The sequence below is a fragment of the Papaver somniferum genome, chromosome 1 (assembly GCF_003573695.1).
Source record: "Papaver somniferum cultivar HN1 chromosome 1, ASM357369v1, whole genome shotgun sequence".
NCBI classification, from domain to species: Eukaryota; Viridiplantae; Streptophyta; class Magnoliopsida; order Ranunculales; family Papaveraceae; genus Papaver; species Papaver somniferum.
Window position 1 is genome coordinate 65,498,734 of NC_039358.1, and position 17,444 is coordinate 65,516,177.

General features: G+C 36.5%; 1 protein-coding gene and 1 long non-coding RNA gene across 3 annotated transcripts; one reads left to right on the forward strand and one right to left on the reverse strand.

Moving 5' to 3' along the window:
* Positions 1 to 5,537: 5,537 nt before the first annotated feature.
* LOC113329906 lies at positions 5,538 to 8,585 on the forward strand. Of its 2 annotated transcripts, none has more exons than XM_026576745.1 (7): positions 5,538 to 5,787; positions 5,906 to 5,958; positions 6,463 to 6,538; positions 6,899 to 6,984; positions 7,280 to 7,432; positions 7,549 to 7,614; positions 7,698 to 8,585. In XM_026576745.1, exons 1-6 carry the CDS (start codon positions 5,631 to 5,633, stop codon positions 7,591 to 7,593), a joined length of 570 nt encoding a protein of 189 aa, XP_026432530.1. In that variant the 5' UTR covers positions 5,538 to 5,630; the 3' UTR covers positions 7,594 to 7,614; positions 7,698 to 8,585. The 2 variants fall into 2 exon arrangements, with proteins under 2 accessions (XP_026432530.1, XP_026432536.1); XM_026576751.1 differs by having other exon boundaries at positions 6,469 to 6,538.
* A 4,902-nt stretch (positions 8,586 to 13,487) lies between these two features.
* Positions 13,488 to 14,056, reverse strand: LOC113329921. The gene is made up of 2 exons (XR_003349998.1): positions 13,856 to 14,056; positions 13,488 to 13,776 (listed from the first exon to the last, which is right to left on the reverse strand). It is a non-coding gene; the product is annotated as an uncharacterized LOC113329921 (long non-coding RNA).
* Between the last annotated feature and the right edge of the window lie 3,388 nt (positions 14,057 to 17,444).

Consider the following 17,444-nt stretch of genomic DNA (forward strand, 5'->3'; position numbering starts at 1 on the left):
AACAAAGCATTCAATAATCACCGTTAGATGAAAAACCTGATTCAACCAAGCTAATATCTTTCAACCGTTAGATCGAACTTAGCTTGTTACACACAAATGAAATGTATCCTCATTTAGGTTTATGTAGCCGTGCCTAAACGTGTAAACCATGTTGGTTCAAAAATAGTTAACCGAGGTTAGCCATATGATTACTCTCATATCAACCTTATTCATCTTAACCATAACTAGTTCAAATGACTCAAATGAAACTAGTTAAGAGTTGTTCAATTGTTTAGAAAACACAATTGAAATCAAATCGGTTTGATTCACTTGAATCAATCATGAACACTATAGCCACAGTTTGCAAAGATTGCATTCCTTATGATTTAAATATTTAATCCATGAACTTGACCGACTTGACAAAGTAACCAGCTTAAGTATGCGTACTTAAGCAACCGGTTTTGAGTTTTTTAAGTTTCCAACCTCAGCAGAAATTTTCGGTTCAAAAACCTCCGCCAGTATGCGTACGAGTACACATATTTAAGGTGACTAGTTAAGAGTTTTGCCAAAACCAAACTCAGCAGAAATTCTCGGTTCGAGAACTTCCGCAAGTATGCGTACGAGTATGCATACTTAACCTGTCTCCTTCACCAATTTCGTATACACACATATGCATACTCTTGGCTCCCGGTTTATGAACTTATACACTAATGTGCGAACACATTATATATGCTTATATCCAAAGATGGTTACATCATCAACTCTTTATTTCAATCATTAAAACATTCTTCTATAATGACAATAGTCGTTTCCACACACTATTAGCATCAAAGCAATTTTCAAGATATTGAAATAATCATTGTTGAAACATTCCAAGCCTACATAAAATGATTGAATCACACAAACCATGTAAGATGTTACTTGGCAATTTTCTCATGATATAAGATGAACTTGGTCGAAGAGAAAGCTTACCAACACATATTTCGAGAAATATGTAAGCGAGATATACTCAGCTCGAAATCTCAGATGTGTATAGAGAAAACTATATCGTAACACGACTTATGTCTCAATATAGGAGATAGTATAAATAGACTTTCCAAGTGATAGATAAGTTCAAGTCTCCATATACCTTTTGCTGAAGAAGTTACACAAGTTCCCCTTAGTAGTTCTTCGTCTTCAAAATATGAACGTCGAGAGATTTAAGCTCAACTACACTATCTATGTCCTAGTCCGAGACATCTACAAATAGGCTAGAAATCAAGACTTATAGTTTTGATCATTAACGTTGACAAAAATGCTTGAGATAGAAACGCATGCGAGTTCGACCGAGCAATGCTCTAACAACTAGTTAGAGAGTTGTTCAATTACTTAGATCTCATAGAAGCATACAAGACACAATCGAAGCAAAAACGGGTTTGATTCATTCGAATCGATACATGAACATTATAGCCACGGTTTGTAAAGATTGCATTCCTTAATTTATAAATGTCTTAGTTCACGAATAATCATTTTTAGAAAATAACCCACTTAAGTAAGCATACCGGTGCGCATACTTAAGTACATGATTGAGCTTGTTTTTAGTTCACAAACTCCAGTAGAAATTCACTGGATGTGAACTTCCGACAGTATGCGTACATGTACGCGGACTTAGCTCCGGAGATCCTAAACCAGTAAAGTACGCATACTTTGGTTCAAGGATTTTGGACTTACACAAGTATGAGTTCACATACAATGTTTATATCCAATCATGGTTATATATTCTAAACTCTCATTTCAATCATTGAAATTTTTTTAGAGGATGTTATATAGTTGTTATTCACAAACTATTTCTCATCAAAGCGATCTTCAAGTTATTGAAATAATCAACATGACTTTCGTCACGAGTAAAGATGAACTTGGCCAAAGAGAAATCTTACCAACACATATTTCGAGATGTAGATAAGCGAGATAAACTCGGCTCGAAATAACAAATGTGTATAATCGAAGTCTATATAGCACTTCGACTTTTGTCTCAAGATAAGAGATAGAATAAATAGACTTTTGAGTGATAGATAAGTTCAAGTCTCCACATTCCTTTTTGTCGATGAAGTTCCACCAGTTCATTGAGTAGTTATTCGCCTTTGCATGATGAACGCCGTGGAGTCTAGAGCTCAACTACACTTACTATCCTATTCCGGGACTTAGATATAAGTAGACTAGAAGTCAAGAATTATAGTTTTGGCAACTAAACTTGACAAACAAGCTTGAGATAGCAACGCTTGCGAGTTCGACCGAGCAGTGCTCTAACAATTCCGCTAGGAGTTTAAGTATGTTACAATGGAAACGCTAGACAATAAGTTTTCTTCTAACCATTTTACAGCCTTTAGAAGAGCTTTTGCTTCTGCATGAATGGCTGAAGATGCCCATTTCGATCCCGCCGAAAGGTGCATAAAGGCTTCTTGTTTCACATAGTACATAATATAAGCATATCCCATTGATAAATTTTCATTTTTATATGAAGCGTCTATGAATATTGTCCAATCCTCCTTTATGTTGGACCATGAAGGTTTTGTACTCTTTACTTTCTGGATGCAATGTGTTGTAACCTAATCTCTAATATCCGAAGAAATAGTAAATTTCTTAATTTGTTCAATTAATCCCTGTTGAACTTGGATTGATGTTTTCAACCTCACGCCTATGTTTCCAAATGAGCCATAGTATTGTTGCAATTATATCACTAAATTGCGAAAAAATTAAATATGAGATCCATTTTCCAATCCAGTTGTTAATCGAATATGTGCAAATCTGGGAGTTTACTGCGTCCAACGAACAACCAAACCATATCAATCTTGCGAAAGGATAAGTTCTGAAGAGACGTTGTTTCATTTCCGTAGCTTGCATATTGCACATTGGACACTCTGCTGAAATTTACGGATTATGTGTTGTTAGTCTACTTGCATATTGGGCACTCTGGTGAAATATCCGGATTATGTGCTATTAGTCTACTTGTCGTAGGAAAAACCTTATGGTATAATTTCCAAACAAATAGTCTATTTCTTGGAATTACTTGCATTTCCCATATTTTTTCCAAGGGAAATCACTGTTATTTTCATTTGCCTGACTCTGGTTTATGATGAAATTGTAAATGTTTTTGCCGAAAAAGTTCCTGACTGATGATGTTTCTATCTAATTTTATCTGATTCTCCTTTATTTGGGGATATAACTAGAATTTTTTCTTTTATTTCGGGAGAAAAAAGATCATCCAATTTTTCATTGTCCCAATATCCTTCAGAATTTATTAGTTCTTGGACTTTTTCCGGCAACGGTTCTTCTTTATTGCTCGACCTTTGTGGTTTATCTGAATTGGGTATCCAATTGTCTTCTCATATCTTTGTGTAAGCTCCATTTTTCACTTTTCAAACATAATCATCCTTAATAATACTTAGGCCCTTTGGTGTACTTGTCCAAATCCAGGAGAGTTCATAGTTTCTCGTTGATTTCATTGGGTTGGATTTATAATAATATTTTGCTTCAAGAAATTTCACCCGTAGTTGATTTTTTTCTGCCATTAGCCGACTAGCCAACTTCGTTAAGATAGCTATGTTGAATTTACTAGGAGTTTTTGATTAATACCTAGACCCCCTTGCGATTTTGGCTTGCACATGCTGATCCACGCTTCTATATATCCATTTCTTTTCCGTCTCATCTTTAGTCCACAAAAAATGTATCTTCAGTGATTGACCATGTCATATAATCCCATTCGAGGAAGAAAGAAGCCCACAACCTTTAATTCTCATCATAATCCTTCATAAATTCCTCATTTTTGTTTTCTCGTTCTTCATCCGGTAGTTTTAAAATATTCTTTTGGTCTTTCAACTTAAGCAGTTGAATTAGTGGTTGGCATTTTTTTCCTAATTTTATTCCATATATGCACAAATAAAATTTTGGGCGTCCAGAAATACCTTACTAATAGCATACACAATACTTGATCTTAGTCGGTTACCATCACCTTCGGAAAAACATCCTCATGGAAAATTAACTTACATTGTTGTAACCCCCACATATTTTTTTTTCCCGTCTTGTCTTTCAAAAAATAAAAGGCCACGGTAAATGGTGCCTTGATTGATGTGCGCCCAAGTATGTTCTACAACGACATCTCATATTTGTTGGTCTTGTACGTGCAATCCATTATAAGAACTTGTGTAAAGCATATAGCCAATTGAACGCAATTCGGGTCACCAAGAAGGTGTGAGATTTGTCCGAACTCATCCAATCTCTTTTAGATCATGTAGTTGTGCTTCACCGCCAACCACATCAATTGTTGCATCACCATCCTACCTTGCAAATATTTCCTTATCAAAGTACTTCTGGCGTTGTAGATGCATAGCCGACTTGTTATTATTACAACCCGCTTTCAATTTGCTAAGGATATTAATCGGTGGCACACGTGCTAACGACATTTTATCTTTTTCCATGTACAATATTTTAAAGAATTCAACCTAAAAAAGGAGACTAAACATAGTCTACAAGTATGCATGTGTATTATTAGCATAAGGTTCCTCATTAATGTATTCATCTTCTGGATTTGGCTCATAAAAAATCATCATCTTGAGCTTGAGCTTGAGGCAGAGTTTGAGTAAAATCATTCTCATTATCCAAAAAATAAGCCAACCCGGATCTTCGTTGTAGTTGATGTATATCTTCTTGGATTTACGAGATGAAGATTCTCCTTCATTATTTGAACTACACATTATTGTCACTTCCAATCACCAAAATCATAAAAATCTCAGTAACCAAGCTCTTTTTTCTACTTCTCCTCTCAAAACAATCCCTCACAAATATAACTTATCTATTACTTTACCAGTAATACTTAATAAGCTTAATAAATCATTAATATTAACAATCAATCATATTATTTAGAACTAATACGGTTGAAAAGGGGCGGTGAGTTTACCACATACTAGAATTTTACTCACCTTGGATGTTTTTCAGCATAGGAAGCTGAAACACGATCGATTAGAGACGCTTTGAAGATAACATGGAAGAGAAAGGATGTGAAAATGTTATTGAGAGTGACGCAACTGTCATCATTGAAACAATCAAGACGAAGCAGTTTTTGAGTGACCAGAGAACCCATTTCCATTCGAAGGAATTAGAACCTAATTTCGAAATTTCAATTTCTCTTCTTTGAATATGTTAATCGAACTGCAAATAATGCAGCTTGTGAACTTGCCCAATGGGCTAAGAAAAACACTAGCCATATAATGTGGTCTGTTCTACTAGATTGGCTTATCCCTTCCTTATGTGCTGACTGTAGAAGAAATGAGATGACTCTAGGTTGTAAGTTCAATTTATTTGCTTATCCCTTATTTTGTCACTCTCTCGGAAGATTTTGGTGTGCCTCAAAATCCTTCTTTTTTATTTTTTCTAGGTTCCCTTGCTTTTTCTAATAAGCCCATACAACTACCTCAAAGAAGCGAAGAGGGAGAACAGAACAGTCTCTACTAATGTGCCCCTTTCGTAATTATACAATAAAGTGTGACCTTTAAACTCTAAAAACTTTGCAGAGTAACAGTGTATCCGTACTTACTCTGGTAGCTTTTTCTTTTCTTTTTTTTCAAGAGATATGAGAATTCTAGAGTACAAAGCTTAATTCTTAGGGTTTAACAAAAATGAGGTGTAGAAGAAAATCAGGGGTGATAAGCTTAGATCAACTTAGATCATTGTCAAGAACAATTTCTGGAAGTACCGGTGGAAGAAAAGCAGGTTCTATGTCTTCATCCGGATTTTCTTCTTCGGGGAGTTTTGCGAGTCTGAATCTTGTTGCAGGTTAATTTCTAAAGTTCCATTTTAGTTTTTTTAAAAAAATAAAAAATCGTAGTCGAGAAAAAGACTAAGAAACCGGTATGTAATTCAATATGACTATTTGCTCTCTTTTTTTTTCCAGATAAACGACGGGACCAAGAACAGGCTTCTCTCGTAACACCTCTTAAAATGGAGGTACGGGTTACTTCTTGTTTGTTCTGCATTTTACTCTCAGCTTTGGTTCTTTTAAATTTATTTTTCTATTGATGCTGCTCCTGATCTTATTTTGGTTTTTATCTTTAAACTTCAGATTTCTGCCCTTTGCCACCAATATATTTGCTTGTTTGTTACATTTATGTGGTCGCTTATCGGTCTCTCATATGTCTTAAAGTTGAATTGCTAACGAATTTGACTCAAAAGTCCAATTCAGAGTACCATTTGTCTCCCACTGGTCTGTGTCTCTCATTTGAGTCAAAATTAATCTGCTGATGCATTTGATCATAAGGTGCAAGTCCATTGCAAATATAAACCAGAGGCCAGTGATTTGTACATTGCCATCTCTAGTTTTGTTTCCTTGCTCGAAAAGCCTCCTGACAGGAGTTAGGGTCATTTGTTCTATATAAATTCTTAGTACTTTTCTGTTTTATTGGTCGGAGTATGTCTTGCATTAACTTATATTTTCGTCTAACTCTTAAATAGAAACAGAAACTTGCAGCAGTGGATGCCCATCTTTCTAGTTCATACAGTGGAATATCAGTGGGAGGAGTGGCACCTGGTAAGTTATTACATTATGCTACAGATTCTTTTATAAAGGTGCCCGGCTTACTATGTTGGACCATTTGTTATACCCAGTAACTGCGTGTGATTCTTTAATTAGTTTCCCCTACTTGATCTATTTGACATGTCATTTCTATAATGGACATGATCAGCTCATGTTGTGTAGTGCACCTTGATACCTACACAAAACCTCCTGGGCTGCATTATTTGCAGTTCATTGTCCACGCAGGGCAATGGATCTGATTACCATTTAGTGGAACAGACCAGCTCCTGCTCCTGCTTTGTCATTGGACTTTGTCAACTGATTCCCATTTCTTCATATATATTCTTACCGAATACCTCCTGCTCCTGCTTGCAGCTCTCTCATTGTCCACGCAGGGCACTCCAAAAGATTCAACAGGCCAGCTTGATAATGATAAAATATCAGAAGATAAACAAGCAGAGGTTTGCTTTTGACTTCCTGGTTTATTTTGTTCAAACGTGCAATTAACTTGTTGGTCATCTGTGATGACGAACATGCGGCGTCACCAGAAAACAAATTAACAAAATAAACAAAATGCATTTTGTCCTTTTGATTAGATGGTATTAAATGTAGTTGGGGTGCATCTCACTTAGTTTTGATGCAATTACTTAGGAGGGATGCATGTTATCAATGTAGCATTCCACTTACTCATCTTATTTGTAAATTGGGCACATCTTGCCTTTGAGACTCATCTTACTTTTCACATGTGGTCTACAGAAGCCGAATCCAAAATCTTTATTGTCTCCAACAGTCCAATGTGCACCAGAGTCAGATGATCCATACTCACCCTTCCATGCAACACAATGGATCCCCACAAAGTACAGCAACTCAGATTCTTCCGTCAGTGGTCCACCCATTTCAATGCCAGAGGTGTGTATTTCTCTAAATTTCACAACCCTACCCTTTATTACCAATATTATGTCGATCACTTGCTTGATGCAGGAAGAACTATTTTGGCTAATGAGAACTGCTTTAACTTTTATTAGGAACTGAAAGGGCATGGTACAACTGTCATGGGTCAATATTCCTAGCTTGGTAGTACAACGAAATCTGTAAGTAACTATATATTTTAAGTTGAATTAGTATAATTATATTTAGGTGTATCGAATCCTTAATGTACAGATTTATATTGCAGTGAGTGATCTAGACCAAGACTTTAAGCTTGTGGAAGACGGAGATTATGTTTTCGGTGCAGCTGGTGATGGGAATATTTGTGCAGATATTATCAAAGAGATGAAAAAGATTTTGAAAGAGCAAAGGAATAGGAAAAGACATGTAAGAGCGACTATGCAAGAGTGTGCTGGATGGGTCAAACTTTATTTTGATGAGATTTGTCCCAGAGATAAACAAAAAAATATTGGATTCAGAAAATTGCATGATGTTGCGCTGGGTTTGATAAGGGGAAAAATGGAGAAATTGTTCCAAGCATGTGGGTTGGAACCAAATCTGGTGCATATAAAGTCGAAAGGTTTGAAACCTTAGGAACTGGAAGAATGTATGCAGATTTGGAGGTAGAGACGCAAAAAAGATGTAATACAGTTGACAAAGTCGTCGAGAAGTTTGGAAAGGGTGTTGGAGAGCTTGTTTAAATGATTTTCATACTGCAGGAAAAACAAAGATTTGCATGATAAGTCTGAAAACACCTGCAACACCAAAAGCACAAGTGGGAAAGAAAAAGAAGAGACATGAAGAGTATGCTCTTGGGGAGGTTGAACGCCGTTACATAACGGTAAAAGAACTGATGGATATGTATGGTGTGTTTGATGAGGGACTGTTGAGTAATCAAAGTGTTGATGAGAGTTATGCCATTGCCGTTCGTGGCAAAGGCAACACATCTACACTCAAAAACTTGGAGAGTTTGAAGGTAGGTTTGGAAGAGTAGAGTTTGCTGTGAAGGAGTTACATACTTGTACAAGTTTTTCTTATTCTTCCATGTTAGCCTATATACTCTTTGATTTGGGATTTTGGTAGGCAGGCATGAACAGAATCTACTCTTTATTTTTATTTTTTAGCTAGGTCAATTTTTATTTTTTAGCTAGGTCAAAATTTTTATCAGCAACCTCAAAAATTTACAAGGATTTGAACCAATTTACAAAAGCAAAAGGCCGACAGGGCCACCAAAGTAACTAACTAACGCCAGGGCTTTCCAAAGTAAGGATAATGCCCGGCCTGCCATGAATGACCCGTGCGGATTGCACGTACATTCATAAATAAAATGTGAGAACAAACCCCTAATCCATGATCCGAACAAACTCAGAGGCCTCCTCCTTCCTTGGTTCCCACCGCCAGAAATCTCAAAATGGTAAACTTTTTTATCTAGTTCCCCTTATTCTCTGATCTGATAATTCATTATTTCAGGGATTGATTTCTGTGATTTCTTAGTTCTATTTTTTTATGTTTGATTTGGGTGATCTCATAGTTCAATTTTTCAAACTAGGGTTTAAAAGTATGTGTGGTGTTATCTTTTCTGATTTCGTAGCCTTTCAAGCGTTATGTTGAGATCGGGAGAGTGCTCTCGTTAACTACGGAGAAAATTATGGTAAACTTGTAGTCATTGTTGATGTCATCGACCAAAACAGGGTAAGCTTTTTATTTCAGATCGATTTGTTGTTTTTGCTCTATGAATGTGTAATCTGAGCTACGCAATTTTTTCATATCTCCGTTTGTGGTTATATTCTTTCCGGTAGAAGGGTTTGCGATGGGTTTTACTGTATCATCTTATTACATTAAAAAAAAACTCTTGAATGCTCCTGATGGATCTGGAAACACTGGATTCCTGATGTTTTGATTATTACTTTTCCTGAATAGAACAGGCACTTGTTGATGCTCCTGATATGGTTAGAAGCCAAATGAGCTTCAAAAGGCTCTCGTTAACAGACATCAAGATTGACATTGGTAGAACCCCCAAAAAGAAGGTTTTGATTCGCTCCATGGAGGTTGCAGGCAAGTTGCCAGCTTTATTCCTCCTAGTGTTCATAGAAATTGATAACCATGTTCACTGCATCTGACTTATCACTAATCCTACTGTTTGTTTAAATGTTGTATAGATGTTAAGAAGAAATGGGAAAGCAGCTCTTGGGGTAGAAAGTTTATTGTTCAGAAGAAAAGAGCATCCTTGAATGACTTTGACAGGTTCAAGGTCATGTTGGCAAAGATCAAGGTTTGTCCAACGATTTTTTATTCTGTTTTTGCAAATTTGTTTCCTAGACAGGGGGTTTTGGACCTGTCTGTTTTGGTTAAAATGTGATTTTACGTTGGAGATAATTGAGATTCAGGGTAGTGATTGAGCTAATTCAATAGTTTTGAATGTGGCAGATGGCTAAAGATGTTCGTCAGGAGTTTTTCCTGTTGAAGGAACATGCTGCTAGAGCGGAGATCGCCATCAGGGTCTTGAAGCGGAGGAAGGCTGAGCTGGAGCACCAGGCTGCATAAGTTTTCGACATCACTTGTGAAGCTGAACGTTGTAGTCAAGAAAAAAGAATTTTGTAGTCGAATTTTGGCTACTTATCTTTTGTTCTCCTGCTCCAGATTAAAAATTGCAGTTGTGTGTAATATACTTGTACTGGATCCTAGTTAGTAATTCCGAATCATTCCCGAATGATTCGCGAACGTATCGAATTGACCGAATCCGAATGATATTTCCGAACTATTTGAACTTCGAACCTAGTTCCCGGATTATATGGGCCTCACGAATGATTTGCGAACGTATCCGAACTGACCGAATCCGAATGGTGTTTCCGAACTAGAACTTTGTTTGACGTGTGTATATACTTTATATTTAAATACAATTATTCCATTAAAATTTTCTATTGGTAGTTGTTTAACCAGTGTTTATGTGTTCATTTTTGTTTAAAAGTCTATAAACTAGTTTTTTAATGCATTTATACGATTAAATTGTTTACTTCTTGTTAAGTAATCATGCTAAAGTGTTTCGTTCCATCTTAATTAAATACAAATAAAATTAGTCTCGTAATAGGGTCATAATACTTATCAATTTATCATATATGTAAGCCGAATTTTAAGTGCCGAACTCACATTTATAAAACGAATATGCACGCACCTATGCCATTTCGAACTACTGTCCGAACAACGAACCGTTGACCGAATTTTTGACCGAATCCAACCTATCCGAATTCGTATAATTTCTGTACGTATACCATCCCGAACCACTACCTGTACCCCGAATTGCTAACTAGGTACTGGATTATGTTATGGGAAGCTTAGCCAGCATACAGGGACGGAGGGATGTAGGGACAAATGGGGTCCGCCGACCCCACTTGATTCTGAAATCCCATAAATTTAGGCTTATAATTTTTGTAATTTACATGTTTTGTGGGAGTAAATATGCTTTATAAAATTGAAATTTTATTTTTAACGGGTCAAAATTATAGAACTCATGTAAAATCAATAAAAATACATCAAATGTACGACGTAAAAACAAAAAAACGATCTAAATTATTATATCTCATTTAACTAAAATATTTTATAATTTGTAAAAAGTCAATAAAAACGCAACAAAAAAATCGGGCGGCCTTCGGCCGCATACCAGCTAATATATACAGATTTTTACCATATGAATTTTCCCCCACTTGAAAAAATATCTGGCTTCGTGACTGCCCGCATACTTTCTCTGTATCTTGAGTCTTTGCTTTCTGGCAGATATTTTCTTTTAGTTTCTTCAGCTTGCAAAGATTACATTAGATGCTTACTTGGTTTTTCTACACCAAAATCAAGAAAGAATAAATGGCCGGTCTCTTAAGAGGACCAGGATAGCTGCTGGTACAATGGCCATCCCCCATGTTAATTTCTTTCTTGCTGATGATAATTTAGTGCTCTCTAGCTTGAACTTCACCGAATCTTGTTCTTGATGATGATAATTTAGTGCTCTCTAGCTTGAACTTCACCGAATCTTGTTCTTGATCTCTCGTGCTCTAGTGACTCGACCCCTTTCCTCTTTTCCTCTTTTTTGATAAAAGAAGGAATTTTATTATCATTGAAATGCTCGTATCTCTTGCTAGAAGACTACAGATATGAGCAGAATAGTTACTACGCGAAAATGCTAGTCTTCCCCCACTCCTTTTCCCCACCCCCTTCCCCATTAGGGCCCCTATCAACTCCAATCCAAAAAATCAAGGGCTAAGATCGTTGCCATCTAATGGGGGAAGGGATGGGAGAAAAAAATGGGGGAAGTGTAGCAGCTTCGCTTACTACGACAGACCGCAGGTGATGCTGTTTCTCTAACAGATTTTGCATCACTATCAGGTTGATGATTGTCATCTAGTCTCACAAAGAAAAAACATCACTATCAACAACCTGATTGTCATCTAGTCTCACAAAGCAAAAATAACAATGATTAAAACTTGAATGCTTGATCTCTTTTAGGTTGTTTCTGTCCTCCATTATTGATTGAACGACCGGTTTAACATGAGCTTCACTATGAATCTTGGGTAGCTTTAATTCCTTAGCCTATGGTAAAGCTTCACGTATATATAGTCATACATTCCCCAACCTCTGGACTTAAAATTCCATTTGAATGTTGTGCCTTGATTCCCTCACAAATACCTATATGATTGCGGAGCACAATGCCCGTACCGTACCAAGTTGGTTATTATCATGGTTATTTTTTCTTAATAAGAAAGAAATACTTCATTAATAATGTAGAAAATGTTTACATTAAATTCATCTCTTATAAGAGGTTTCAACCAGATTGGAAAAACTGAGCTCCAATATTCATCTGTTCTAAGATTCCTAACTCTCTTAGCTAAATTATTAGCTACTTCATTGGATTCTCTGTGCACAAAAGTGCATTTCCAACTTGTAAAACTTTCTAGTAAAGACCTGCAATCTTGGATAACATTATTATTTGTCCATTTCCAGCCGATATAGTTTAAGAGAATCATCACCTATTAACACTGTTATATCTTGGGGTCTTCTTATTTTATATATCGGTATATAAGATAAGCATTAATGAGCTGTATTTTTTTCTGTTGATTTTATAACCTTTATGTTGGTTTTATAAAAATTTCGGTAAAATAAAAACATTATAATCATAAAATATTTATTTCTTTACTACCCTTGTACTTGCAGCATTAATCATCTTTGTGGAGACCACCTTTCTTCACGAATCACAAATAATATTCCTGCGGAGCTTCATTGGTAAGAATCATCTCTGTGGATGTTAATCTTAATCTTGCAATGGACCCGTGTACGATATCACCAATGTAGATGACGTGAATTTCTTATGTTCAATTGGTTATGACCCGAAGACAATTCAAGTAATCACCAAAGCGGTAGAAAATTGTGGGACAACAAGGAAATCACAACCACGAAACCTAAATTTTCCATCGATTTCAGCAATATTTTCAAGTTCAGGCAAAGGGGTCACAATAGAGTCATTCGTTAGGACTGGCACTAACACCGGTGCACTTCATTGATTTTGAAATTCTTCTCCTATCTTCTGTATAAATTTTGATTTTTGTTTAATCAAATAAATTCATCAGATGCCTTTAATCATCAATTCATCACCATCGGAAGTTTATTTCAATTTAATGACATGCATGATCAACCAAGAATCAGGGAGCTATGGATTATGCTTTTAAAAATTTTGATGGATTTTTGGTATTTAGATTTTCCTTATTTTACTGTAATTTTCCAAACACTAATATGCTTATCACTAATGGATTTGGACGAGGGAAATCATTCGAGAGAAAAAAACATAAAGGACGAAAAGAAGAAAACTAGCAGATGATTAAAAGTTCATATAGTTGAGGATTATCAGCTAAAATTTAGTTGTCCATCAGACCTAAAATGTGGGAACACGACTTATTAATGACCAGCTAGAGTTTTTTTTAACTAGAACATCCTGGGTCCTCGGTGATAAAAGAGTTTAAATCCATTTTCCAATAAACCCTCAAGGACAGTAATAGAAATAAAACAATTTGGTTTAATTTATGCTGATTACACCAGTTCCAATAAAACATTATGAAATCATTATAGAAAATTAATTTTTTAATGATTCTTATCTTGTATATGGGTATACAAGATAAGAATATCTTATATGTTGAATCCTACTTAGTTTAAGGCTCTTAATATACTTCAAACCCAAGACATCATATTCTATTGCGGATTTTTTCTCTTATTTTCAGATTCAAAAAATTTAAAAATTCTGTGGGTGCCCTCCCAACTTGCAGCTACACCAATAACAACGTTGTTCCCTATTATAAAAGTATAAGAACAGGATTATGTTTTAAACAAGATGAAATCTAATAAAATGTTTTAATGATTGCTACTTACATTTTTGGATGAGCTCCTCAACTCCAATAAGAATGACATTGTCAATCATTTTAAAGCCCAAAATTGTTCCAAACATATCTGTAGTTTCCACCGGAGTTACACCCCAAAGCTCTAATTTACCAAAACATATGTTAAAATCACAAATCCAAGACTATAGATCTACCAAAAGATATTGTAGGAGTTAGAACTTGATATTTTTGGTGAATGTCTTCCACACAAAATATGTGGTGATTTGTATCTCTTATTTATACTCATAAGTTGTTACAGATGCTAAATAAAAGCTAACAAATAATGAACGAGTTTAAAGGTAACTTAAAGAACGAAATACAAGGTTGCTTCAACAACAGAATTATTCTTCATCTGACTGTTGCTGCTGAGACTCTTCAGCGAGACTGCCAGTTGTGCTAACACCTCCCCTCAAGTTGTACTGCAGTTTACGAATGTACAACTTGGACCGTAGTATCTGAAATCTTGGTGAAGCCAGACCTTTAGTAAATATGTCAGCTAGTTGATCTCTGGAACTGATGAACTGTACCTGTAATTTTTTACTAGCCACCCTTTCCCTGACAAAATGGTAACCAATTTTTATATGTTTCATACGCGCATGGAACACTGGATTAGCAGTAAGATACGTGGCTCCTAAGTTATCACACCACAACACCGATGCTGAAATTGATATACCCAGTTCAAGAAGCAATGATTGTATCCACATCAATTCTGAAGTCGCAATAGCAATGCCTCTATATTCAGCTTCTGTGCTGGACTTGGAAACCGTTTTTTGCTTTCTGGCACTCCATGAAATCAAATTGCCTCCAAAGAATACACAGTAACCACTCGTATATCGGCGGTCATCTAAACATCCAGCCCAGTCCGTATCAGAATAGGCATGAAGGGTGAAATCTGGTGATGATTTAATATGCAGACCATAGTCGTCTGTGTTCTTAAGATATCGGAGGATACGCTTAACTAGTTCCCAATGCTCGATATATGGGTCATGCATATACTGGCATACCTTGTTAACAGCCACTGAGATATCTGGTATGGTAAGGTGCAGATATTGTAGAGCCCCAACCACGCTGCGATACAAAGTAGGGTCTGTAAATCTGTCACTGCCTTGTTGTCGCAGCTTCATGTTTGGCGCCATTGGAGTGCAGACTGGTTTTACTCCATCAAGTTTAGTTCTCTTCAGAAGATCAGTGACATACTTCCTTTGTGTAAGAACAAGTTCACCACCATGCCGAATAACTTCAACACCCAAGAAGAAGTTCAAGTCACCCATATCCTTAATTGCAAATTCCGCGCCAAGATCTTTGATAAGCTGAGCTATGTGATCTGAATTAGACCCTGTGACAATAATGTCGTCAACATAAACAAGCACATATGTAATAGATTGTTTAGTTTTCAAAACAAACAAAGAAGTATCTGCCACTGAGCCTTTGAAACCTAGTTGAAGCAAGTAGGTACTTAATCTTGAAAACCACGCACGCGGAGCTTGTTTGAGTCCATACAAGTAATTGTGCAATTTACACACATGGTTGGGATAATTAGGATCCACATAACTTGCTGGTTGCTTCATGTATACATCTTCTTCCAGTTTGCCATGGAGGAATGCATTCTCAACATCTAATTGCTTCAACGACCAATTATTCATCACAACAATTGATAAGACAAGCCTAATAGTACAAGGCTTTATGACAGGACTAAATGTCTCCCCGTAATTAACACCCTCCTATTGGTTAAACCCCTTTGCAACCAGCCGTGCTTTGCGACGTTCAATGCTTCCATCAGGTTTTTGTTTTACACAAAATACTCATTTAGAGCCAACAACATTCATCCCTGTCTCATACTTAACCAGTGAATAGGTGTCGTTTCGAATAAGGGCATTAATTTGAACATCCATTGTTGTTCTCCACTTAGGATTTTTGCATGCTTCTGAGTAGCAAGTAGGCTCCATAAAATCTGAGTCTGGGAGAGGGTGTTTTGTAGCAGATAAACACAGTTTCTGTACAGGTTTACTAATGCCAGATTTAGATCTTGTTTGCATAGGATGAGAGACTGGTGCTGCTTGAGAAGACTGCGTATCTGACAGATCATGTTGAGCTGAGCTAGTTGCTGACGCTACTGAGTTATCAAGTGATGCAGACTGCTGGTGATGAGACTGAGCTGGTGATGGAGCTGAAACTTCAGGAAACTCCATAGTAATAGGAAGAGAATTTGTCCTTGACAGTGCTGGAGATGAAGGAGCACTTGCTTGCTGTGAACACATTAATATTCTATTCCGAACAGGAGGAGATAGAAGAACACTAGTATCAGATGGCACCATACCTGGACATTTCATTGGAACTTGCTGCTGCTGTGGCATGAATGGAAAGGACTTTTCTTCAAAACGTACATGACGAGTTATATAGATTCTACCAGTTTCTCTATGTAGAAAAATATATCCCTTATGAGCATTGCTATACCCTATAAAGACACACGGTAAATATCTCGGCTGAATTTTATTGGAGTTATAGGACCTTAGACAGGGATATGCAAGGCAGCCAAAAACCCTAAGGAAAGTGAAATCTGGTGGTTTGCAGAAAAGAAGCTCTAACGGAGTTTTGTTTTCTGTAGATGATTTTGGAAGACGATTAATTAAGTAACATGCTGTGGTAAAAGCATCATCCCAAAAGGAGTAAGGCATATGCGCCTGAAACAAGAGTGCTAACCCAGATTCTGTTACATGGCGAATGCGTCTCTCTGCAATGCCATTTTGTGGTGATGTATGAGGACATGAGAATCTGTGCTGAATGCCAGAATCATTTAGATACGCTGTGAATTTTTTGTATTCCAACGCATTGTCAGATTGAAAAACTTTAATTCTATGGTCTGTCAGATTTTTAATTTGCTTGCGGAAGTGGATAAAAGTTTGTAAAGCCTTAGAACGTTGAACTAGTGGAAACACCCATGTAAAATGTGAATAAACATCCATGATTAACATGTAATAACGGAAACCAGATCTTGATAGTATAGGAGATACCCAAATATCAGAAACTATTAAACTTAAAGGTTTTTGATAACTTGTACTGCTAAGAGAAAAAGACAGTTTTTTGCTTTTGCTAACATGACAGGAGTTGCAAAAATCAAACTGTTTATTAGAAACTGGTAAAGAAAACCTAGTGCAAATGCTAGAGACGGTACGGAGCATAGGATGACCCATACATTGATGCCAAACCGGCAAGGAGAATGCAACATGAGCCTGTGGCAGTTCTGATTTGTCTAGTTTGTCCAAGCCTTCAAATATGTATAGTCCATTACTATTCAGCCCGCGCAGCAGCATTGTTTCCGTGAGCTTGTCCTTTACAAAAAAGTGAGTAGTGTGAAACTCAAAAAAAACACCATTATCATTGTAAAATTGAGAGACAGATAACATGTTTGTTTTAATTATTACCGAAAGCAAAAAAAAAAATGATCACTTGAACAAACAACAGTCATCCAAAACAAACGGAGACACCATGCAAGTAAGCATCGACTCAGTTTTATAAAAACAAAAGGGAAAGATGGAAACCCCAAAAACAAGATCATAGTAATAATAACCTGAGAAAGGTTG

Bases quoted from the DNA above. Each gene is read 5' to 3' on its own strand.
- LOC113329906 (XM_026576745.1), top strand. From the start codon at position 5,631: ATGAGGTGTAGAAGAAAATCAGGGGTGATAAGCTTAGATCAACTTAGA. The intron at 6,985-7,279 runs GTTTGCTTTTGA...TGTGGTCTACAG, and splicing joins CAGAAGATAAACAAGCAGAG to AAGCCGAATCCAAAATCTTT. The intron at 7,433-7,548 runs GTGTGTATTTCT...AACTTTTATTAG, and splicing joins CACCCATTTCAATGCCAGAG to GAACTGAAAGGGCATGGTAC.